The 24,813-nt window shown below is 43.1% G+C and overlaps 4 protein-coding genes across 5 annotated transcripts in view; 2 read left to right on the top strand and 2 right to left on the bottom strand.

Annotated features, from left to right (window-relative positions):
* agxta (alanine--glyoxylate and serine--pyruvate aminotransferase a) lies at nt 1-3,038 on the top strand. The gene is made up of 11 exons (XM_040183939.2): nt 1-359; nt 877-1,069; nt 1,178-1,242; nt 1,330-1,430; nt 1,520-1,590; nt 1,708-1,792; nt 1,863-1,961; nt 2,056-2,125; nt 2,438-2,533; nt 2,631-2,759; nt 2,875-3,038. The coding sequence occupies exons 1-11, from the start codon at nt 201-203 to the stop codon at nt 2,980-2,982; spliced, it is 1,176 nt and encodes a 391-aa protein (XP_040039873.1). The 5' UTR covers nt 1-200; the 3' UTR covers nt 2,983-3,038.
* A 1,041-nt stretch (nt 3,039-4,079) lies between these two features.
* On the bottom strand, nt 4,080-5,689 carry LOC120824074 (serine/threonine-protein kinase pim-3-like). Its single transcript, XM_078108083.1, has 4 exons — nt 5,545-5,689; nt 5,223-5,290; nt 4,517-4,729; nt 4,080-4,424 (listed from the first exon to the last, which is right to left on the bottom strand). The coding sequence occupies exons 1-4, from the start codon at nt 5,687-5,689 to the stop codon at nt 4,218-4,220; spliced, it is 633 nt and encodes a 210-aa protein (XP_077964209.1). The 3' UTR covers nt 4,080-4,217.
* A 479-nt stretch (nt 5,690-6,168) lies between these two features.
* On the top strand, nt 6,169-9,333 carry dtymk (deoxythymidylate kinase (thymidylate kinase)). Its single transcript, XM_040183940.2, has 5 exons — nt 6,169-6,693; nt 8,087-8,195; nt 8,524-8,614; nt 8,717-8,914; nt 9,000-9,333. The coding sequence occupies exons 1-5, from the start codon at nt 6,564-6,566 to the stop codon at nt 9,108-9,110; spliced, it is 639 nt and encodes a 212-aa protein (XP_040039874.1). The 5' UTR covers nt 6,169-6,563; the 3' UTR covers nt 9,111-9,333.
* The window catches only part of atg4b (autophagy related 4B, cysteine peptidase), a 36,777-nt gene continuing 21,198 nt past the window's right edge, over nt 9,235-24,813 (bottom strand). For both annotated transcript variants that reach the window (XM_040183937.2, XM_040183938.2), the window contains exons 2-13: nt 12,772-12,873; nt 12,613-12,684; nt 12,422-12,520; nt 12,178-12,279; nt 12,015-12,087; nt 11,698-11,777; nt 11,184-11,374; nt 10,637-10,715; nt 10,347-10,492; nt 10,186-10,242; nt 9,984-10,077; nt 9,235-9,896 (exon numbers count right to left, since the gene is read on the bottom strand). In XM_040183937.2, coding sequence (XP_040039871.1) covers nt 9,823-9,896; nt 9,984-10,077; nt 10,186-10,242; nt 10,347-10,492; nt 10,637-10,715; nt 11,184-11,374; nt 11,698-11,777; nt 12,015-12,087; nt 12,178-12,279; nt 12,422-12,520; nt 12,613-12,684; nt 12,772-12,873 — 1,169 coding nt within the window. In that variant the 3' untranslated portion in view covers nt 9,235-9,822. The remainder of the gene's footprint in view (nt 9,897-9,983; nt 10,078-10,185; nt 10,243-10,346; nt 10,493-10,636; nt 10,716-11,183; nt 11,375-11,697; nt 11,778-12,014; nt 12,088-12,177; nt 12,280-12,421; nt 12,521-12,612; nt 12,685-12,771; nt 12,874-24,813) is intronic.

Consider the following 24,813-nt stretch of genomic DNA (forward strand, 5'->3'; position numbering starts at 1 on the left):
TACCTGAGCTCATTGTGAGCAGAAGGCAACAAGTGTTGACAGAAGAAGCCGCAGATAAAAGCAGAAAATGTTGTGACACACTCCTGACCCGGAGGACGCCACTGGTCGGACTGAGGGGGCGGAGCTCAGCTCAGGCTTGACTTTTACCTGCTGCAACGGCTTTTGGTGGTTTTCACTGCTTGTCGCGCTTGCTGGGAGACATGTCGTCCATCTCCGTGCCCCCCCCGAAATGCCTGCAGAAACCGTTGGTGGTTCCTCATCGTCACATGTTCGGACCGGGACCTTCAAACGTTTCTCCGCGGATCTTGCAGGCCGGGGCCCGCCCTGTCATTGGACACATGCATCCAGAGATATTCGAGGTAATGAAGGGGGATTAAGGAGGGGGGGGGGGGTGCAGTGTCCTTAAGTATGGTTTTAATGTTCTTGTACTTAACTTGGATATTAAAATGTGATGTTTCCTTACTCCAGTAACTACGTATATATACACGTTAGTACAAAACAAATAACCAACCAAAGAGATGATGATGATCTTATGAATTTAAAAACCCATTTTGGCCCACTCCAGTTTTAAACCATTATTGTGAGGTCATTCCTGCATGGCGAAAACACTTTTGTCCAGTTTGAATGTTAGGATATATGAAAGAATCAATAAAAATGCACATTAGAATGTGCAAAAGCCAATACTATCAATGTTATTTCCAACGAAATCCCAAACTAATGTGTTGGGTTCAACGATATTATTATCACAGAAGTGTAAGAAACCACTTTGTGGCTTATTTCCTTCCTTCATACCAGCAACTTGTTTGCCTTCATGATGGCAAACAGATTTAAATGTTGCCCCCCCCGACCCCCCATCCTATATTTTGTATGTCACAGATAATGAGCGACATCAAAAGTGGAATCCAGTACATGTTCCAGACTCGGAACAGCATGACTTTCGCAGTGAGCGGCACAGGCCACACCGCCATGGAGTGTGCCATCTGCAACGCAGTGGAGCCGGGGGAGAGCGTGCTGACCGCGGTCAACGGCATTTGGGGAGAGCGAGCAGCCGACATGGCTGACAGGATAGGTGAGGCTGAAGGTTTCATTGATTTTTCACGCAGTTAAATAGTGTGGCTCGTTTTTAAGGGGTTTGTTGACAATGAGAAGTGTACCGAAGCAATAACTGTGTGTACAGGAGGCAGAGTGAACACCATGGTGGCGGCGCCTGGGGTTTTCTTCACCAATGCAGAAATTGAGCAGGTATCACACACACACACACACACTATACAGCTATCAGATTGCTCAAGTCCATTCAGACCATGTGACCTCAGCGTTATCTCATCAAAGGCCCTCTCAAAACACCGACCAGTGCTGTTCTTCCTGACACACGGAGAATCTTCCACAGGAGTCCTGCATCCGTTAGAGGGCATTGGGCAGCTGTGCCTTAAGTGAGATGCAGCGCTCATGCTTCCAGCATCATCAGATCCGTGACAAGAGGAAGGGCAGATAGTTGTCATGTTTCCCTTTGTGCCTGCAGGTACAACTGCTTGTTTCTCGTCGACTCCGTGGCGTCAATCGGAGGGGCCCCTCTGCACATGGACCGGCAAGGTTCAGTATTAGATCCTGCTACATATCCCCAGCCTCACTGGGAAGGTTAAATGCATGTATTGTCCTGTCTTGTCTTTTTCTGTCACACAAAAATATATTTTGTTGTTGTATTTTCAGGGATAGACATCCTGTACACAGGCTCCCAAAAGGTTTTGAACGCGCCTCCGGGTACAGCACCCATCTCCTTCAGTGAAAGAGCATGGTGAGATGTGTAGAAGCAAGCAACAGTGAAAGTGTGTGCAACGTGTATTTAAGGATGCATCTGTCCACAGCCAGAAGATATTCAGCCGCAGGACAAAGCCAGTGTCGTTCTGCTTGGATTTGAGTTGGCTCGCGAACTACTGGGGATGTGATGGAAAGCCGTCAAGAGTGTAAGACGTCTTTTTTCCCCAACTGCTGACAGGAACGCGTTGCATTTTAGATTTATGTGAATAATGCTCTGTCTTTTCTATTTCCTCTCCATAGATATCACCACACAGGCCCAGTCACTGCTTTCTACTCCCTGAGGGAGAGTCTGGCTGTGCTTGCTGAAGAGGTGGGACGTGTTGGAGTGATGAAGTTCCATCTGAGCTTTTTTTTTTTAAATAGCAATTATGCAAGTTGTACAGTGATTGAAGAAATATAGCAATCAAACTCTGTGCCAGTTGGCTATTGGCTTGAGACGGACTCAAGTAGAAAAAGTTAGCATGCTAAAATAACATGTGAACATGGTAAATATCATATATGGTAGCATTACCATTTTAGCATAGCATAACCATATAGATACACATATATATGTATTCATTTTCAGCATTTATTACACAGTATCACCTCAGCTGTACCATAATATCCATTCTGTTACTCTCAGGGCCTGGAGAATTCATGGGAAAGACATCAAAAAGTGGCTGAGTATTTCCACACTGCCCTAGAAAGCATGGGACTCAAACTTTTTGTCAAAGAAAAAGTGAGATTTAAGTTTAAACACTACCATTTAATAGTAATATATAATCTAAAAAGAAAGAAGGGGGGATGATCATTTCTGACATGAATTGTTGCGACAGAATGCGAGGCTCCCCACGGTGACCACGATTGTTGCTCCTCATGGATACGACTGGAAAGATATAACATCCTACCTCATGAAAACACATAATTTAGAGATTTCCGGAGGGCTCGGACCATCAGTTGGTTTGGTAAGAGATATATCCGTAAAAACACTTTCCATAACAAGTCATTTCTGCTTGACTTTGCCTTCCGAGTCACTCAAGTCCTGTGGATCCTAAATCCCAGTTGTTTTTGTTGTTTTAGGTGCTGCGTGTTGGACTGATGGGATGTAACAGCAGCAAAGCCAACGTTGACATGGTGCTGGCAGCACTAAAAGACGCTCTCAAACACTGTCACAAGAACAAAATGTAACATGTCACATCTGTATGCTGTAAAAGTGATCAAGGACAAATAAATGATCAGCAGTAGTTGTGTTGTGTGGCTCTGGACTGTTTCACAGTCCTCTAATTCTTGGATCCGGGTGATGAGGATCTGATCTCCTTTGGGGATGGTACCCTCCATGTGTCGGATCTTTGGCATCAGGCACAGCTCAGTGAAATCACTGCTTGTGACCATCTCGTGGTGAGTCTCCTCTTGGCTCTTTTGTAAAGCAGCCAGAGCCTCTGTCTTGATCTTCAGCAGTTTGTGTTCTGCTTCCAACTGGTGGTTGTTGGCCTGCTGCTCGTGCAGCTCCTCTTGAAGAGAAACGTGGGTGGAGAGTAACCCTGTTACTTTAGACTCCAGAACCAAACACTTCTGCTCGATAAGATACTGGTTCTGGATCTCATGGTCTGAGTGTGTATGTGTGTGTATATATATATAGATAGTGTGTTTATTAGGGTCCTCGCTAGGACGAGCCGTAGAGGAACCTATTGTATTTCAAGGAATTCTTATTCTTATTCTTTTTTTTTCCTCTAAGGAATTTTTCCATTTAGGAGGCTTCATCATATTGTTTGAGAAATATCAAGACAGGAAGGAATGTTTTGGATACAGGACATAATCACAGCTTATGTACTTCACAAGCTATGAATATAATTTGATATTATGTCAACCTATTAATATGTACTATTAGTTATAGCTTGCGGATTTATTCAAAACACATATCAACATTCACATTGTTGTAGTTTGCTAATTTATAAATTGAGGTGAATTATCTGTATTGAGAATGCAGGTAGGTCTTATGGCATTATCTGAGCCACTGGTGATTCCTGAGCTGCTCCAGCGTTGGACGGTTGTTGGGATTGACTCTCAGGGACATCAGGAGGAAGTCCTTGCAGTCTGGAGAGAGAAAGAGAAGAAAGGTCAGGACCATCATCGGAATGTGAAATAAAAGGAGCAGATTTGTGTCTCTCGACATGTTTGTGTGTAATGTTCTTACATTTGGAGGTCTTGGGTGGGAGAGACCGAAATCCTTGAATGAACGCCAACGTGTTGAACCTTTTCCTCATGTGGAGGGCATTATACAGCACCACTCCGATCTGGAACACTGTGGTTGGTCCTGCTCTGTATCCATTTTCGAGGTAGAACTCTGGGGTCTTCAGATCTAGAAATTACAGACATAATAAAACAAAACGGTGAGGATGAGGAGCTTCGTTCCACGGTAAAAGTCACAGACGGGTTGGTGAAGAACGGGAGCAAAAGTCCTCGTGAGCCTGTCTTTTATCATCAAAACAGCTAACTCCAAAGCTGATGAGGCGAACCCGCGGGAAGTCCGAGCGCGTCTCAATCAGCATGTTCTCCGCCTTTATGTCCCGGTGGAAAACGTTCTTGCTCTCCAGAGCGATCGCTGCGTCGACCAGCTGCCTCAGGATGATCTAACGGACAAAAGGAGAGAGACGAGGGATCAGAGGAAGATGCGTCGCCACGCTTTCATCGCTGTGCCTCTGAGCTGATCACAGCGCCTCACCCTGACGTCTTCTTCATTCTTCACATAGAATTTATTGTACGGGAGATAGTTATTATAATTCTCAGCGGGCATCGGCCTCTCCATCACCAGCACGAGCTCCCCCACCAACTGGTACCAGTCCAGCAGGGACACGTGTGACGATGTCCCATCCGATTCGGCCGCCAGCTTCAACATGACGGCGACCTCTGTGGGGATCACGTTCCCTTTGTCGTCCTGTAACGTCACGCGAGAGCTGAGGATCAGAGCGGTTCCTCCGTGATGCATTCACAGACTGAGTTTCGAACACAGAATATTCTGACAGCAGAAGGCGTTGCTCACTCACCACATGTGTGCAGTAGACGTTTTCATTTCTGATATGTTTGATGGCAACCTACGAGATGGAAACGAGACTTTTGTTAGAGAGTGTGTGTTTGTGTGTGTGTTTGGGAACGTGTGTGTAACGCGTACAGGTACGTCGTCGACTCTGCGGCGGCCGGCATACACAGATGCACGTCCTCTTGCCCCGATGTGATCCAGTTCTATATATTTGGCCTCAAACTCTTCTGCAGACCCAAACATGTTTTAATACATTTGTGAGTGACAGCGAATATATATGTCACCTAAACTCTGCCCATCCTACGGTGGTATTACCAATTTAATAAAGCCTAAAACTACTGACTTTGTTTGGTTTCCGCCTCGCTGTCCTTGCTGTCTTCGCTGTCCTCACCGTCCTCGCCGTCCTCAGCCTCCTCTTCCTCTTCTTCCTCGGTCCGTCCACAGAGGCGTTGTCCCTTCCTATAGACGAGCAAAAAAAACACAACAACAAGACAGTGTGGATTTCCTGCTCGGCTGAATCTTCTTTAAAGGAATATTTTATCATTTCTAGAAGATCCTCCCAGAAATGCCCAATATGGGGGAAATACCCAACAACCACAGTAGGAATCAGAGGTTTACTTAAAGGTTTACTTGAGGTACCCAGCCTTCTCCAGCAAGTCCAATAGAACATCAGCACCAGTTAACGCAGACGTCTGTCTGGATTCCTCACTTACCTCGAGCTCTTTTGCGGTGGCTGTCTTCGCTGTCCTCGCTGTCCTCGGTGACCAGCCTCCTCTTCCTCCTCGGTCCGCCCTCAGCAGCGGTGAACTTTCTCTTGTCACTTCTCCTGCCAATGACTACAGACGAGCAAAAAGACATAGACAACAAGACAGTGTGTCTTTTCTGCTCGGCTGAATCTTCTTTAAAGGAATATTATTATTAATATTAATAGTATTTATATTAATAATTATTACTAATTAATTATTAGAAATTATTATTTCTATTTAGTTTCTAAACTATTTAGTTTACTTTTAATTCTAACCTGAAATTGACCAGAAGTAGTCTCGTGAAGGATTTTGAAAGAAATGGGCTCATGTATGGTATTTTGAGAGGCTTTAATTTTGGAATGGTGCACCCGAATGTCCTGGTTATCCCTGGATGACACCTTGGGGATGTGTACTATCAATTTTAATTGAAATTATCTTGTAACTATTGATAGTATCCTTTTGAAACTAATCCTCGTGAATTAGATTTTGATGGAAGTTGGATGTTAAAGATGAAGTTTTGCAAAGCGGCCTTCCTGGTGTCGATCCTTATGGTCGATCATTAACGACAACTGACCCTTGGACGCTTTGTTCGGCGGCCGCAGGAGTTCTTGGCTGCGTTTCTAGCCGTGCGGCCGAGTAGAGAGAACCCGCCCAACGCTGTTTGCAGCTTTGATTTATTTTTATTTACTTATTCATTTTCTTTTTTTGTGGAGGGAGGGGTACATTCGCAGAAGGATAGGACGCATAGTGTGTGATCCACACTCCGGGGCAGAAGGTGGCGGTAATGCACCAATAAGATAGAGGCTAACTGCCAGTAAACCAAAAAAGTAGAAGAAGAAGAAGAAGAAGTAGAAGAAGAGAAGCGGAAGAGGCTTTGACAAAACGCGGGCAAATGGTGAAGAGGAAACTTCCGTCCCGTGCGTAGATTTTGCCACGAAGCTCGCTCGCTCAGCCCGCAGCCCCGTGCCGAGGAAGCGGGTCCGGCGATGGCGCGCGCGAGGGGCGCGCTCATCGTGCTGGAAGGCGTTGACAAGGCCGGAAAAACCACGCAGTGCGCGAGGCTGGTCCACGCGCTGCAGCAGAGCGGCCGGCCGGCGGAGATGATGCGGTTCCCCGGTGAGGCGCGTTCACGATTCCTACGGTCATGAAGAGCCGTGAAAAGGTCACGAGGGGGGGGGGAACAAGTGTTTGTGGGGAAAACCTTGGACATTTCCAGCATGGGAGCGCGGCATTAACGAGCCATGCTGAAGGAAGCGGGAGCCATCACAGCACGTCTCCCCCCCCCTCCCCCCTCGGCTACCGGCCACAGAGCGCGCGTTCATTCGGTGTTTGTCACCAAGCTGTAATCGAGCTGCCAATAAAAAGACAAAATACGCGTGTCAATCCAGCATAACATCTTTTAAATCGCACCTTTAGTTTCTGCACAATGGGTATGATTCTAAAATTAAATTATTAATATTCCCCAAATTAACTAACGTTAATGTTCGTTGGGTTTTTCCTAAAAACGGGAAAAAAATATATATTCCGCTTTAGGAAAAACCCAACGATGCCTATCCCTAGTGAATAATTGTAAACGTTAAACCGTTTATTGGGGCTTAATTAAATTGTAGGAGAAAGACATTGTTTAAACACATTGTCATTCATACACTGAGATTACACAAAATATTTAGTCATGCAAATGTTAAAAGTCATGGCTATCCATTGGTCAAAAGGTGCATGAGGCCTGCTTGTTGTATAAAGGGCTTAATGTCAGCGTTCGTGTTGTTCCGTTGCTGTGTAACAGAGGCTGCGACGATCGACGAAGTGACGCGGATTTCTATCGTCGACGCGTCGTCTTTTCTAAAAAGATTCCGAGCTGCGGGTCTTTTTCATTCAGCATTGCAATACAGTACAGAACGTGCTGAGGCGCCATCGCTTCTATTGTCTACATGCACCAAGGAAAATACGAATTTAATAGGAGTTGAACGTGGGAGAGTCGAAGAAGTCTGGGAGGATTTCATCAGCGAACCAAAGCGGAGCTCTGAGGTTCCTCAGCGCAGCTTAACTGGATCCTGAGGGGGAACTTCTCATATATGGTGTTTCAGGAGGGATTTTTTCTGTGAACAGTCTACAATGAAAGCATCTGGATCGAGAACATCAACATGTTCGTCACCTGCAAAGACTTTATTACCATTTTGAGTTACTTCCACAACTTTATTTGCACTATTTACTTTTAAACACATTTGCACTTATTTGTATTAGTATTCAATGAATTTATTATGAGGATTACCTCTGTATTAACTGGTTACTCAAATACATTTGAAGTTCAAAGTCCAAAGTTATTGGATGGAAATAAACAGCCACACGTTGTAGCCAAAAGGAATACTTGCCTCTTTCTTTGTTTCTACACTGTGGTAAATAATCGTTTAGATTAGTTGACTAATCAAAAAAATTCTTAGAAAAGAATCGTTAGTTGCAGCCCGAGTGTAACATTAACACAACGTGTGGTGGTGCGGTTTCTCTCTGCCAGACCGGAGCACCACCATCGGACAGCTGATCAGCGCCTACCTGGAGAAGAAGAGCGACTTGGAGGACCACACGGTGCATCTGCTGTTCTCCGCCAACCGCTGGGAACGAGTGTAAGTCCAGTTAACGTGAACGTCCAGGCGGCCAATAGCTTAAAGGACAAGTCAACTTAGCTTAACAAGTGCATTGTTGAGTCCATCTGAAAAATAAAACCATAAATGTATGACTTTTGAGTCCTCACTGGGTGTCAATGGGCTTGGGGCGTCGAGCATATAGACTGATGTCTAACTTTCCATTAGATTGTCTACAAAAAAAAAAATAACAGCACGCTTTTATCCTTTTCTTTAAACCACAGAAGTTTGAGTAAATGCAGTAAGTTGCATTGTTGTCGTAATCATTCAACGCTTAAAGGTATCATGCTTCTAACAATCGTGGCTGCAGGCCTCTGATGAAGAAGAAGCTGGAGGAGGGAATCACTCTCGTGGTGGATCGCTACGCCTTCTCCGGAGCCGCGTTCACAAGTGCAAAGCCGGTGAGTCTCTCTCGGCCATCAGACAGCATGATGATGTGTGTGGGCGTTGGAGAGGAGCAGCAGCAAGCAAGCACGCTTGAGCGTGTTCGTCTCCCCCTCCAGGGCTTCAGTCTGGACTGGTGCATGAAACCCGACGTGGGGCTGCCAAAGCCGGACCTGGTGATGTTCCTGCAGCTCAGTCCGGCCGAGGCGGCTCTCAGGGGTCAGTTCGGAGAGGAGCGGTACGAGACCAGTGCTTTCCAAAGAGCGGTTCAACAGCAGTTCGAAGAGCTGAGGAAGGATTCCACCGTCAACTGGCAGGTGTGAGGCCGGTCCGGCTTGCTTATTTAATCCTGGATGTCTGTTATAACCACGTGCGATAGACGCTGTGCGTTCTCTGCTGCAGGTGATCGACGCTTCTCAGAGTGTCGACGACGTGCACAAGAGCATCAGCAGCCACAGCCTCCACACCGTCAGCGCGGCGCAGAGCCTGCCGCTCGGAGAGCTGTGGAAGTGAACTCGAGGGGGCGGCCGTTTTTTTACATCCACAATCAAATGTTACACACCGTATGTCTTTTTAGGGCAAATGAGAACTGCAAATATGATTGATTCAGTCTTGAAATGGAAGAGTCGAACCAATGTCAAATACCAGATGCTGACTTTATTCGTTTCTAACCTTTTTACATGTGTATTTTCACCTGTTTACGCAGTGTTGATTAAATAAATAATCTTCAAATGAAGTAGCGCATGAGTTTCTTTCAAACATGGCAAGGATACTTTGCATGAACAGTTAATGCAAATAGTCTGCAGATTTGGTTTCATTGCAGGCTGATTGGAGTAGTTAGTGACAAACCGCGTTTAAGCCATTGGGGTTTCTATACAACATAAAACTGTTATGGCAATTTAACTTCTGGAGTCAGGGAAAGGCACCATATCACTTCAGAATAAACATTTAAAGTGTTAAGACTCGAATGGAAACGCACGCGCGATGTGGTGATGTGCATACAGAATTTATCCTGAGCTCCGGCTACGGCGTCTGTGAGGGGTCGATGTTCGCACACAGAGCGGTGAAGAACGCTGTGTGACTCACACGCACTGACCACACCATTGGAGCTGGACGGGCTCAAGAGGTCTTGAGTTAATATTTGTCCCCTTCAGGCTTCCCCTTCTGATACAGAGAATCTTTCGCGCCGACTGTCCACAATAGTAAATCATCGTTTGTGTGTTCCTCACAGGGAAAGGATCTCGAACTCCTCGTCCTCCGAATCAAAGAAGCGCTCCAGCCTGTCCGAGTCGGAGAAATCTGACAAGCAAACGTAAGGGAAGAGAGAATATAAATCTATTTCACAGATTTTCTGTTTTTGGAGGAGTTAGTTTTTGTTTTATTTACCAGGAGTAAGGTTGAGGGCATCCGCGCTGACCATGTGAGAGGGCTGACTGTCCACCAGTTCAAACATGGGCAGGCCCCCTCTGTTGCAGGACAGCTAGAACAGAAGGAGCATCACATCATGACTCACACGCTTTCTCCGACAGTGACGGCATTCAAGCGCCGCTCGGGGCGCGACAAGAGCGCCGTGTTCACGGAAACGTACCCTTCTTATGCGCATACACCAGTCGTCAAAGTCGTCCTCTGTTCTGCAGAAGAAACCCTGGCGGACACCAGAAGACAATAAGCTACAGACAACTGAGCTACTAACATGAAATGTTTGAGACACACAAAAAAAGCCCTGTGTTCCCCCCCTAGGGTTCCTACCGCTGCGATGGACGGGTCCAGCTCACAGATGTGCATGCGGCAGGGCGGGTGCTGACAGTGGTACGTCTCGTCGGGGACCTGGCCGTCGTCGCATGGATCCACCGCGGGCTGCGTGGTGTGTGGGTCTAAATAGATGAGTTCTTCTCCTGAAAAAAGAGAAAGGAAAAAAAAATAAAATCAAAACGAAGATCCGCAATCACATCAATCCCTTTAGTGTGAGTGGAATTACTATGGTGAGTGTGCGGTGCACCGCTGAGTGTTTATTTCACAAACACAGAGACCAGACATACCGACATAACCAATGAAGTAATGGGCACTGTTGGGCTTCCCCCCAATAACACCCAGGGACTGAGGCAGCATGAAGCATTGCTGTGAAGAGAGACGAGAGGGTTTATCTTACCCCAGCTGCAGCTGGTCACCTCGTGGCCCATTCAGTGAAAACAACATACGAATGACAGTGCAAACATTGTTTGGTTTGCCGTTTTCTTTCTCCGTTTATCAGCGTTTTAGTGGAAGTTAAGCGCCACTATGTGGGCAGATCTACAGCAAGCACTTCGGACAACCCAACACACAATGTAGAGGCAAGACAATGGGTCACAGTATGACCTCCCTTAAGCCAGGGAGCAGCCTTAAGCCCGCCCATACATGAGAGGCTGAGAATGCAACATCTTGGAGAAAGAATGACTTGCAGACGATACCAGGAAGCATACAGGGATCCTTCCTACTTCCTTAAGGTTGGTGATCCGTGAGAGTAAAAATCTCATTTATTTTCATTAAAAGTAACGCGTAATGCAACTCGAGACAACTAATGAGAACACATAAAAGGTGGTGCTTCACCTTGAGGGTTTCGATGTAGGCCTCGTTTATGTCGCTCAGGCCCAGCCTGAGTGGGATGAGCAGGACCAGAGGTCTCCAGAGGGCCGTCTCCTCCTCGGCCAGCGCACACGCCCCCTCCCGGCAGCCGTTGAGCTCCGCGGCGCCCTCCGGTTCGCAACAGGCGGCGTCCAGCCAAGGCATGCAGAGGCGCTCTGTCACGAACAAAAAGAAAGATCAGAAAATGACTAGAAATAACACTGCAGAAAAACATGGCGGTTGTAGCCTTTGTTAAGAAACACATTAATGATTCAGAAAAGGATCAAACCTTTTTTTTTTTACATCGCCGCTTTGCGTATGTGCACATGGCAAAGGCATTGAAATACTGCCGCTGGATGAACTAGTTCCCTTTACTCCAACTCAAATTTGTGTTTGTTTTCAGCCTTTATCATGCAACGTTTAGCTGAAGTACTGCATGTGCAAACCATGGCAGCGTGGGCCGCAGTTTAAGCCGGCGTCTCGGTCAAAGCGCACTCACTGATCTCCTCGATGACCACCGTGTTGTCCATCGCCACGTGTACGACCAGTCTGCTCCACGTGTCAAACACCGCCAGCTTCCTAAAACCAAGACGGCACACTGAGACAGTCACACTTTTGCGCTCTACCAAAATCAATTTGAACCATTGTTTTGGACAGAATATCTACGTGCTGATATGCCCCTCTGGTTCTGAAGCTATGACAGTAACTGCGTTATATTTGCTTCTTTTTTTTTTAATTGCAAATATAATGGAGTTATTGCTTAGAAGAATCACTACCAAAAACATCAGCCGCGTGTTGTTTCTCTACGGTACTTACTTTAGAACCTGGGCCACTGTGTTCGGTCCGTACCACTGGCCTATGGGCTTTCCCTCTCCAACTCCCATTTGGGCTGCAGGGGAAAAAAAAAACATGACGCAAACTCTTTCCTGCCTGAGGGAGTCCCTGATCCAATTGTTCGGGTCTGACAGTCACTACTCACCGATTTGATGGATGGAATAATAGCTGTCTTTCTTGTCGATGAAGGCGTTGAGAATACTGATGTACTCTTCTCTTTGTTCCTGGCCTCTGGCCCATCTCCAATCTGAGAACACCGAGCAACTTATCAAGCCTGTAGTCTGGTCTCTGGAGAAGACGCCACCCAGTGAGAAGACCTACGTGTATCTTCACTTATCTAAAATCACGGGAGGTCCCTTTTTCTTGTAGTATTTGAAAGGATGCCTTACCTCTGCCTACGTGTGTACACACCAAGGCCTCGCCTAGGATCATCTGGCCGCACCGTAACATGCATCCCCATCCTGTGTCTGACGTTGGTCCCGTCCCACCTGTAACACATCCAGCGGTCAAGCAGCAGATCAATTTGACATCACGAGTGAAGATGGGGGGGGGCTCAACTAAAACACACGTGTCCACTTACCAATGGGTGGGAAGTTTTTTCTGTATGTGAACCACAGTCGTGAAGTGACGTCTGATAAAATCTCATCTTTTTCTAGGAGGAGGACCAGATGTGACTACATTACAAGACAAATTCAGGGAAAAGTATGTCTGATCATTTAGACCCGTGATCCAGTCCTACCGGTGAGTGCATTATATTCTTTCCCCAAGATCCACACGGGCTCTGAGGTCTCGGGAAAATCTTCAAACTCTCCAAAGCGAAGTGTGTCGTATGTCAAGGTTGCTGCGGAAGAGGTTAAGAATCAGAGCGAGAACAGTTGGTGCAGCTACTCATTACTGTGTTTTATATACATCCATCTTCTTCTAGAGCTTGTAATCTTTATTTATGTGTGCTACGAGAGCAAAGAAAGGAGGAATCTTCATGTGTAAGTAAAAAAAAAAGAAATGTTGAAAGTTCCTGAGAAATGTATTTCATGGTAAATAAAACTAACAGCATATAATTAATTAGAATCAGAGGCTTATAAAATAGTCATATTTGTTGAAGCGGATGCAAGGATATCCGGACTTTTAGTCATTGGTAAACGCTAAAAAAAAAACTACAAATACATTTCCCAGAATGCAGCAGGATTTTGTTATTGCTTGGACCTTGACCGTCACGATCACATTTCGTAATTCTAGCTGTCAACTAGAAAAGGCATTTCCTGCTGAAAATGCGTTGGAATGCAAAAAGCTGAAAGCTGCACTGAATATTTAAAAATAGCTGAAAATACAGAAAGTTGAAGGGAATTTGAATACATTTGCTGAATATTTAAAAATAGCTGAAAATACAGAAAGTTGAAGGGAATTTGAGTACATTTGCTGAATATTTGAAAATAGCTGAAAATACAGAAAGTTGAAGGGAATTTGAATACATTTGCTGAAATAAAAGATATTAGAAAAGCTGAAATTAATTTGAAATAGTTGAAAATACAGAAATGGGAGAAGCTGAAAGGAATTTCAATAGATTTGCTGAAAAAGCAGAAATGAAAACAGCTGAAATAAATGTGAAATATTGCAAAACAGAAGTTGCAGGAGCTTAAATGAATTTTAAAAAGTACAGAAAATAACAAAAGCTGAGATGAATAAAAAGAGGTTTAAAATTGTTTGTAGTAATGTTAGTTGTAATTTGGGTATTAGTACTAGCAGTAGAAGTCGGTTTAGTATCAATAGCAGTAGAAACAGCTGGAATACTGATACTATTAGCCATAGTAGTATTTTTAATAACATTAGTAGTAGTTGTATTAATAGCAGTAGAAATACTAGTAGTATGGTAGTAGAAGTATCAGTTGTAGTTCTACTAGAAGTACTTGTAATATTCGTAGTGGTTATAGTAGTATTTGAAAGAGCAATGCGCATTTCAACGAAACCACTTCATGGTTAAGGTACAGATAATCATTGAGGCTTTTAGTTTGTAATGGTGGAATTGGGTGAGGGGGGGTTGGGAGAAAGAATGTTTGTTATTCAAACTAAGAAGTTTTTAATTAATAGGCCTCATCACAAACATTACAGTAAAAATTCCCTCCATGGGGCTTTTATTTTGAAATTATTGGATTGGGTAGGGTGAAGGGGTGTAGATAGAGGGAGGGAGGGTGAGAGGGTGAGGAAGGGAGGGGTGGTGAGGAAGAGATAGAGGGAGAGAGAGAGGAGGAGAAATAGACAGACATACTGACTGACTGAGTGATTAACAGTGAGAAGAGGTCAGGGTGGAGGGGGGAGGGGGGGCGAGTGTCTTTATCATATTGGTCTGTTGACAGAAAGCATAGCTGCGTCATGTGACTCCACTAATCAGGTCATAGGAGCAGCTTTGAGCCACAGACAGATCCTGCAGCGTGTGAGCGAGTAACCACGACAACGGCGCACCTAATGGATTGGGTGGGGGGGTGTAGATAGAGGGAGGGAGGGTGAGAGGGTGAGGAAGGGAGGGGTGGTGAGGAAGAGATAGAGGGAGAGAGAGAGAGGAGAAATAGACAGACATACTGACTGACTGAGTGATTAACAGTGAGAAGAGGTCAGGGTGGAGGGGGGAGGGGGGGCGAGTGTCTTTATCATATTGGTCTGTTGACAGAAAGCATAGCTGCGTCATGTGACTCCACTAATCAGGTCATAGGAGCAGCTTTGAGCCACAGACATAGATCCTGCAGCGTGTGAGCGAGTAACCACGACAACGGCGCACCTATTGGATTGGGTGGGGTGGGGGGGTGTAGATAGAGGGAGGGAGGGTGAGAGGGTGAGGAAGGGAGGGGTGTTGAGGAAGAGATAGAGGGAGAGAGAGAGAGAGGAGAAATAGACAGACATACTGACTGACTGAGTGATAAACAGTGAGAAGAGGTCAGGGTGGAGGGGGAGGGGGGGCGAGTGTCTTTATCATATTGGTCTGTTGACAGAAAGCATAGCTGCGTCATGTGACTCCACTAATCAGGTCATAGGAGCAGCTTTGAGCCACAGACAGAGATCCTGCAGCGTGTGAGCGAGTAACCACGACAACGGCGCACCTATTGGATTGGGTGGGGTGGGGGGGTGTAGATAGAGGGAGGGAGGGTGAGAGGGTGAGGAAGGGAATGGTGGTGAGGAAGAGAGAGAGGGAGAGGGGAGGAGAATTAGACAGACTGACTGACTGACTGAGTGATTAACAGTGAGCAGAGGTCAGGGTGGAGGGGGGAGGGGGGGCGAGTGTCTTTATCATATTGGTCTGTTGACAGAAAGCATAGCTGCGTCATGTGACTCCACTAATCAGGTCACAAGGAGCAGCTGTGAGCCACAGACAGATCCTGCAGCGTGTGAGTGCTCGTAACCACGACAACGGCGCACCTGTGCGGCTGCAAAAGGGGAGACATGGCAGCAAGTTACACAGAATCCACACCTCAGACAAATGGGAACCAGCGAAAAACTATAACAGCTATCTAAAAAATACGGCGTTTGTATGAGACCCAAGACTCTACCGAACGCGTGGATGTGCTTTTTATGTCTGTCCGGTAATAAATACGGCTCCTATGGCCGTTGACAGAACGTGTACCTTGTGGATTTTTGTGAGAAATATGTCGGCAGATTTGTATTGGAGCCTATGGGGCTTTTGGCAGAGGTTGTGTCACTCAAACACTCCTTGCGCCAAAACTAAAAAACTCTGGGATTCCACGAACACATTAATCCAATCAGCACAACCATACCCTCATTAATCTGAAGAAATTAAGCCTCTAGAGTGTATACTTTGGCTGCAAGGACAGAAGTTCCATACTTTTTTAACCAGATTTCTGCGCTGCTTCAGCCTCTAGCCCGCGAGCTCTCCACTCTAGCAGACGCAATACACACTCATGTAAAAGTCAGAAACGGAGCGAAAAACTAGTGAAACATAATCAGTGATAATGAAAAAAGTACAATAGATATCAAGAAGCAGTTTTTTTCATAAAATAGTTGAGACTTGTGTGAACATTTGAGAGTTGAAATGGTGTCTGTAGCTGAAAGATTTGCGAAGCTGAAAAATCTGAAAGTTGAAGAAGTTGAAGAGGATTTGAAAAGCAAACTCCATTTGAAAACCATGTTAAAATATTAACGATTATTGATTTATATAAATTCAAGCTTAAGAGGTAGAAAGCTGAAAAGTCATAGCCCTCAAGCCAGAAAGAAGCTGAACATTTTAATATTTGAAGGATTTTAATAGCTGAAAGTGTGAAGGAGTTGAAAGGTGGCGCGGAAGAAATAGAAGTTGAAGATGAAGAAACTAGAAAATGCATTTCCTGCTGAAAATGCGTTGGAATGCAAAAAGCTGAAAGCTGAAATGAACTTTTTAAAATAGCTGAAAATACAGAAAGTTGAAGGGAATTTGAATACATTTGCTGAAATTATAGATATTAGAAAAGCTGAAATGAATTTGAAATTGCTGAAAATACAGAAATGGGAGAAGCTGAAAGGAATTTCAATAGATTTGCTGAAAAAGCAGAAATGAAAACAGCTGAAATAAATTTGAAATATTGCAAAAAAATACAGAAATGAATAGTGAAAAATTGCTGTTGATAGAGGCATAAGAATAGCTGAAATTATTTTAAAGAACTGCTGAAAATACAGGAAGTGGGGAAGCTGAATTTCAATAGATTTTCTAAAAACAGAAGTTGCAGGAGCTTAAATTTGTTTTAAATTGTTTGTAGTAATATTAGTAGTAGTATTAGTTGAAATTGTGGTGTTAGTAGTACTAGCAGTATAAGCAGTAATAGTAGGTTTAGTATCAATAGCAGTAGAAACAGCTGTAATACTATTAGCCATAGTAGTATTTGTAATAACATTAGTAGTAGTTGTAGTATTAATAGCAGTAGAAATACTAGTAGTATGGTAGTAGAAGTATCAGTTGTAGTACTAGAAGTACGAGTAATATTCGTAGAGGGAGACAGAATGTTTGTTATTCACACTTAAAAGTTTTTAATTAATAGGCCTCATCACAAACATTACAGTAAAAATTCCCTCCATGGGGCTTTTATTTTGAAATTATTGGATTGGGTGGGGTGGGGGGGTGTAGATAGAGGGAGGGAGGGTGAGAGGGTGAGGAAGGGAGGGGTGGTGAGGAAGAGATAGAGGGAGAGAGAGAGGAGGAGAAATAGACAGACAGACTGGCTGATTAACAGTGAGAATAGGTCAGGGTGGAGGGGGGAGGGGGGGCGAGTGTCTTTATCATATTGGTCTGTTGACAGAAAGCATAGCTGCGTCATGTGACTCCACTAATCAGGTCACAAGGAGCAGCTGTGAGCCACAGACAGATCCTGCAGCGTGTGAGTGCTCGTAACCACGACAACGCCGCACCTGTGATCATTAACGGCTGCAAAATGCAGAGACATGGCAGCGAGTTACACAGAATCCACACCTCAAACAAATGAGAACCAGCGCAAAACTATAACAGCTATCTAAAAAATACGGCGTTTGTTTGAGACCCAAGACTCTACCGAACGCGTGGATGTGCTTTTTATGTCTGTCCGGTAATAAATACGGCTCATATGGCCGTTTACAAAACGTGTACCTTGTGGATTTTTGTGAGAAATATGTCGGCAGATTTGTATTGGAGCCTATGGGGCTTTTGGCAGAGGTTGTGTCACTCAAACACTCCTTGCGCCAAAACTAAAAAACTCTGGGATTCCATGAACACATTAATCCAATCAGCACAACCATACCCTCATTAATCTGAAGAAATGAAGCCTCTAGAGTGTATACTTTGGCTGCAAGGACAGAAGTTCCATACTTTTTTAACCAGATTCCTGCGATGCCCCACACTCTAGCCTCGAGCTCTCCACTCTAGCAGACGCAATACACACTCATGTAAAAGTCAGAAACGGAGCGAAAAACTAGTGAAACATAATCAGTGATTATGAAAAAAGTACAATAGATATCAAGAAGCAGTTTTTTTCATAAAATAGTTGAGACCTGTGTCAACATTTGAAAGTTGAAATGGTGTCTGTAGCTGAAAGATTGGCGGAGCTGAAATATCTGAAAGTTGAAGAAGTTTAAGGAGGATTTGAAAACAATCTCCATTTGAAAACCATGTTTAAATATTAGTGATTATTGATTTATATAAATTCAAGCTTAAGAGGTAGAAAGCTGAAAAGTCATAGCCCTCAAGCCAGAAAGGAGCTGAACATTTTAATATTTGAAGGATTTTAATAGCTGAAAGTGTGAAGGAGTTGAAAGGTGCCGCGGAAGAAATAGAAGAAGATGAAGTTGAAGAATAAAGATTCGAAGAACAATACTTGGAATGCATCGTTAATGCATTCCAACAACTAGAAAAGGCATTTCCTGCTGAAAATGCGTTGGAATGCAAAAAGCTGAAAGCTGCACTGAATATTTAAAAATAGCTGAAAATACAGAAAGTTGAAGGGAATTTGAATACATTTGCTGAAAAGCTGAAATGAATTTGAAATTGCTGAAAATACAGAAATGGGAGAAGCTGAAAGGAATTTGAATAGATTTGCTGAAAAAGCAGAAATGAAAACAGCTGAAATAAATTTGAAATATTGCAAAAAAATACAGAAATGAATATTAAAAAATTGCTGTAGATAGAGGCATAAGAATAGCTGAAATTATTTTAAAGAACTGCTGAAAATACAGGAAGTGGGGAAGCTGAATTTCAATAGATTTTCTAAAAACAGAAGTTGCAGGAGCTTAAATTTGTTTAAAATTGTTTGTAGTAATATTAGTAGTAGTATTAGTTATAATTGTGGTATTAGTAGTACTAGCAGTATAAGCAGCAATAGTAGGTTTAGTATCAATAGCAGTAGAAACAGCTGTAATACTATTAGCCATAGTAGTATTTGTAATAACATTAGTAGTAGTTGTAGTATTAATAGCAGTAGAAATACTAGTAGTACGGTAGTAGAAGTATCAGTTGTAGTACTAGAAGTACGAGTAATATTCGTAGTGGGAGACAGAATGTTTGTTATTCAAACTAAGAAGTTTTTAATTAATAGGCCTCATCACAAACATTACAGTAAAAATTCCCTCCATGGGGCTTTTATTTTGTAATTATTGGATTGGGTGGGGTGGGGGGGTGTAGATAGAGGGAGGGAGGGTGAGAGGGTGAGGAAGAGATAGAGGGAGAGAGAGAGGAGGAGAAATAGACAGACATACTGACTGACTGAGTGATTAACAGTGAGAAGAGGTCAGGGTGGAGGGGGGAGGGGGGGCGAGTGTCTTTATCATATTGGTCTGTTGACAGAAAGCATAGCTGCGTCATGTGACTCCACTAATCAGGTCATAGGAGCAGCTGTGAGCCACAGACAGATCCTGCAGCGTGTGAGTGCTCGTAACCACGACAACGCCGCACCTGTGCGGCTGCAAGAGGGCAGACACAGGACAGCGAGTTACACAGAATCCACACCTCAAACAAATGGGAACCAGCGCAAAACTATAACAGCTATCTAAAAAATACGGCGTTTGTATGAGACCCAAGACTCTACCGAACGCGTGGATGTGTTTTTATGTCTGTCCGGTAATGAATACGGCTCCTATGGCCGTTGACAGAACGTGTACCTTGTGGATTTTTGTGAGAAATATGTCGGCAGATTTGTATTGGAGCCTATGGGGCTTTTGGCAGAGGTTGTGTCACTCAAACACTCCTTGCGCCAAAACTAAAAAACGCTGGGATTCCATGAACACATTAATCCAATCAGCACAACCATACCCTCATTAATCTGAAGAAATGAAGCCTCTAGAGTGTATACTTTGGCTGCAAGGACAGAAGTTCCATACTTTTTTAACCAGATTTCTGCGCTGCTCCACACTCTAGCCTCGAGCTCTCCACTCAAGCAGACGCAATACACACTCATGTAAAAGTCAGAAACGGAGCGAAAAACTAGTGAAACATAATCAGTGATTATGAAAAAAGTACAATAGATATCAAGAAGCAGTTTTTTTCATAAAATAGTTGAGACTTGTGTGAACATTTGAGAGTTGAAATGGTGTCTGTAGCTGAAAGATTGGCGAAGCTGAAAAATCTGAAAGTTGAAGAAGTTGAAGAGGATTTGAAAAGCAAACTCCATTTGAAAACCATGTTAAAATATTAACGATTATTGATTTATATAAATTCAAGCTTAAGAGGTAGAAAGCTGAAAAGTCATAGCAGGGAAGCCAGAAAGAAGCTGAACATTTTAATATTTGAAGGATTTTAATAGCTGAAAGTGTGAAGGAGTTGAAAGGTGGCACGGAAGAAATAGAAGAACTAGAAAAGGCATTTCCTGCTGAAAATGCGTTGGAATGCAAAAAGCTGAAAGCTGCACTGAATATTTAAAAATAGCTGAAAATACAGAAAGTTGAAGGGAATTTGAATACATTTGCTGAAATAAAAGATATTAGAAAAGCTGAAATTAATTTGAAATAGCTGAAAATACAGAAATGGGAGAAGCTGAAAGGAATTTCAATAGATTTGCTGAAAACAGCTGAAATAAATGTGAAATATTGCAAAACAGAAGTTGCAGGAGCTTAAATGAATTTTAAAAAGTACAGAAATAACAAAAGCTGAGATGAATAAAAAGAGGTTTAAAATTGTTTGTAGTAATGTTAGTTGGAATTTGGGTATTAGTACTAGCAGTAGAAGTCGGTTTAGTATCAATAGCAGTAGAAACAGCTGGAATACTGATACTATTAGCCATAGTAGTATTTTTAATAACATTAGTAGTAGTTGTATTAATAGCAGTAGAAATACTAGTAGTATGGTAGTAGAAGTATCAGTTGTAGTTCTACTAGAAGTACTAGTAATATTCGTAGTGGTTATAGTAGTATTTGAAAGAGCAATGCGTATTTCAACGAAACCGCTTCATGGTTAAGGTACAGATAATCATTGAAGCTTTTAGTTTGTAATGATGGAATTGGGTGAGGGGGGGTTGGGAAACATAATGTTTTTAATTAATAGGCCTCATCACAAACATTACAGTAAAAATATCCTCCATGGGGCTTTTATTTTGAAATTATTGGATTGGGTGGGGTGGGGGGGTGTAGATGGAGAGAGGGAGGGTGAGGAAGGGAGGGGTGGTGAGGAAGAGATAGAGGGAGAGAGAGAGGAGGAGAAATACACAGACATTCTGACTGACTGAGTGATTAACAGTGAGAAGAGGTCAGGGTGGAGGGGGGAGGGGGGGCGAGTGTCTTTATCATATTGGTCTGTTGACAGAAAGCATAGCTGCGTCATGTGACTCCACTAATCAGGTCACAAGGAGCAGCTGTGAGCCACAGACAGATCCTGCAGCGTGTGAGTGCTCGTAACCACGACAACGCCGCACCTGTGCGGCTGCAAAAGGGAGAGACATGGCAGCAAGTTACACAGAATCCACACCTCAAACAAATGGGAACCAGCGCAAAACTATAACAGCTATCTAAAAAATACGGCGTTTGTATGAGACCCAAGACTCTACCGAACGCGTGGATGTGCTTTTTATGTCTGTCCGGTAATAAATACGGCTCCTATGGCCGTTTACAAAACGTGTACCTTGTGGATTTTTGTGAGAAATATGTCGGCAGATTTGTATTGGAGCCTATGGGGCTTTTGGCAGAGGTTGTGTCACTCAAACACTCCTTGCGCCAAAACTAAAAAACTCTGGGATTCCATGAACACATTAATCCAATCAGCACAACCATACCCTCATTAATCTGAAGAAATGAAGCCTCTAGAGTGTATACTTTGGCTGCAAGGACAGAAGTTCCATACTTTTTTAACCAGATTTCTGCGCTGCCCCACACTCTAGCCCGCGAGGTCCCCCTCTAGCAGACGCAATACACACTCATGTAAAAGTCAGAAACGGAGCGAAGAACTAGTGAAACATAATCAGTGATTATGAAAAAAGTACAATAGATATCCACAAGCAGTTTTTTTCATAAAATAGTTGAGACCTGTGTCAACATTTGAAAGTTTAAATGGTGTCTGTAGCTGAAAGATTGGCGGAGCTGAAATATCTGAAAGTTGAAGAAGTTGAAGAAGTTTAAGGAGGATTTGAAAACAATCTCCATTTGAAAACCATGTTAAAATATTAATGATTATTGATTTATATAAATTCAAGCTTAAGAGGTAGAAAGCTGAAAAGTCATAGCCCCCAAGCCAGAAAGAAGCTGAACATTTTAATATTTGAATGGTTTTAATAGCTGAAAGTATGAAGGAGTTGAAAGGTGCGGCGGAAGAAATAGAGGAATAAGTCGGAATAAAGATTAGAAGAACAATACTTGGAATGCTTAAAGCATTCCAACTAACTAGAAAAGGCATTTCCTGCTGAAAATGCGTTGGAATGCAAAAAGCTGAAAGCTGAAATGAACTTTTTAAAATAGCTGAAAATACAGAAAGTTGAAGGGAATTTGAATACATTTGCTGAAATTATAGATATTAGAAAAGCTGAAATGAATTTGAAATTGCTGAAAATACAGAAATGGGAGAAGCTGAAAGGAATTTCAATAGATTTGCTGAAAAAGCAGAAATGAAAACAGCTGAAATAAATTTGAAATATTGCAAAAAAATACAGAAATGAATATTGAAAAATTGCTGTTGATAGAGGCATAAGAATAGCTGAAATTATTTTAAAGAACTGCTGAAAATACAGGAAGTGGGGAAGCTGAATTTCAATAGATTTTCTAAAAACAGAAGTTGCAGGAGCTTAAATTTGTTTAAAATTGTTTGTAGTAATATTAGTAGTAGTATTAGTTATAATTGTGGTATTAGTAGTACTAGCAGTAATAGTAGGTTTAGTATCAATAGCAGTAGAAACAGCTGTAATACTATTAGCCATAGTCGTATTTGTAATAACATTAGTAGTAGTTGTAGTATTAATAGCAGTAGAAATACTAGTAGTATGGTAGTAGAAGTATCAGTTGTAGTACTAGAAGTACGAGTAATATTCGTAGTGGGAGACAGAATGTTTGTTATTCAAACTAAGAAGTTTTTAATTAATAGGCCTCATCACAAACATTACAGTAAAAATTCCCTCCATGTGGCTTTTATTTTGAAATTATTGGATTGGGTGGGTTGGGGGGGTGTAGATAGAGGGAGGGAGGGTGAGAGGGTGAGGAAGGGAGGGGTGGTGAGGAAGAGATAGAGGGAGAGAGAGAGGAGGAGAAATAGACAGACATACTGACTGACTGAGTGATTAACAGTGAGAAGAGGTCAGGGTGGAGGGGGGAGGGGGGGCGAGTGTCTTTATCATATTGGTCTGTTGACAGAAAGCATAGCTGCGTCATGTGACTCCACTAATCACGTCATTGGAGCAGCTGTGAGTCACACACAGAGATACTGCAGCGTGTTTACGAGTAACCACGGCAACGGCGCACCTATTGGATTGGGTGGGGTGGGGGGGTGTAGATAGAGGGAGGGAGGGTGAGAGGGTGAGGAAGGGAATGGTGGTGAGGAAGAGAGGGAGAGGGGAGGAGAATTAGACTGACTGACTGACTGAGAGTGATTAACAGTAAGTAGAGGTCAGGGTGGAGGGGGGAGGGGGGCTAGTGTCTTTATCATATTGGTCTGTTGACAGAAAGCATAGCTGCGTCATGTGACTCCACTAATCAGGTCACAAGGAGCAGCTGTGAGCCACAGACAGATCCTGCAGCGTGTGAGTGCTCGTAACCACGACAACGGCGCACCTGTGCGGCTGCAAAATGCAGAGACATGGCAGCAAGTTACACAGAATCCACACCTCAAACAAATGAGAACCAGCGCAAAACTATAACAGCTATCTAAAAAATACGGCGTTTGTATGAGACCCAAGACTCTACCGAACGCGTGGATGTGTTTTTATGTCTGTCCGGTAATAAATACGGCTCCTATGGCCGTTTACAAAACGTGTACCTTGTGGATTTTTGTGAGAAATATGTCGGCAGATTTGTATTGGAGCCTATGGGGCTTTTGGCAGAGGTTGTGTCACTCAAACACTCCTTGCGCCAAAACTAAAAAACTATGGGATTCCATGAACACATTAATCCAATCAGCACAACCATACCCTCATTAATCTGAAGAAATGAAGCCTCTAGAGTGTATACTTTGGCTGCAAGGACAGAAGTTCCATACTTTTTTAACCAGATTTCTGCGCTGCCCCACACTCTAGCCTCGAGCTCTCCACTCTAGCAGACGCAATACACACTCATGTAAAAGTCAGAAACGGAGCGAAGAACTAGTGAAACATAATCAGTGATTATGAAAAAAGTACAATAGATATCAAGAAGCAGTTTTTTTCATAAAATAGTTGAGACTTGTGTGAACATTTGAGAGTTGAAATGGTGTCTGTAGCTGAAAGATTTGCAAAGCTGAAAAATCTGAAAGTTGAAGAAGTTTAGGAGGATTTGAAAGCAAACTCCATTTGAAAACCATGTTAAAATATTAATGATTATTGATTTATATAAATTCAAGCATAAGAGGTAGAAAGCTGAAAAGTCATAGCCCTCAAGCCAGAAAGGAGCTGAACATTTTAATATTTGAACGGTTTTAATAGCTGAAAGTGTGAAGGAGTTGAAAGGTGCCGCGGAAGAAATAGAAGAAGAAGATGAAGTTGAAGAATAAAGATTCGAAGAACAATACTTGGAATGCATCTCAATGCATTCCAACTAACTAGAAAATGCATTTCCTGCTGAAAATGCGTTGGAATGCAAAAAGCTGAAAGCTGAAATGAACTTTTTAAAATAGCTGAAAATACAGAAAGTTGAAGGGAATTTGAATACATTTGCTGAAATTATAGATATTAGAAAA

The sequence above is a fragment of the Gasterosteus aculeatus genome, chromosome 8 (assembly GCF_964276395.1).
Source record: "Gasterosteus aculeatus chromosome 8, fGasAcu3.hap1.1, whole genome shotgun sequence".
NCBI lineage: Eukaryota > Metazoa > Chordata > Actinopteri > Perciformes > Gasterosteidae > Gasterosteus > Gasterosteus aculeatus.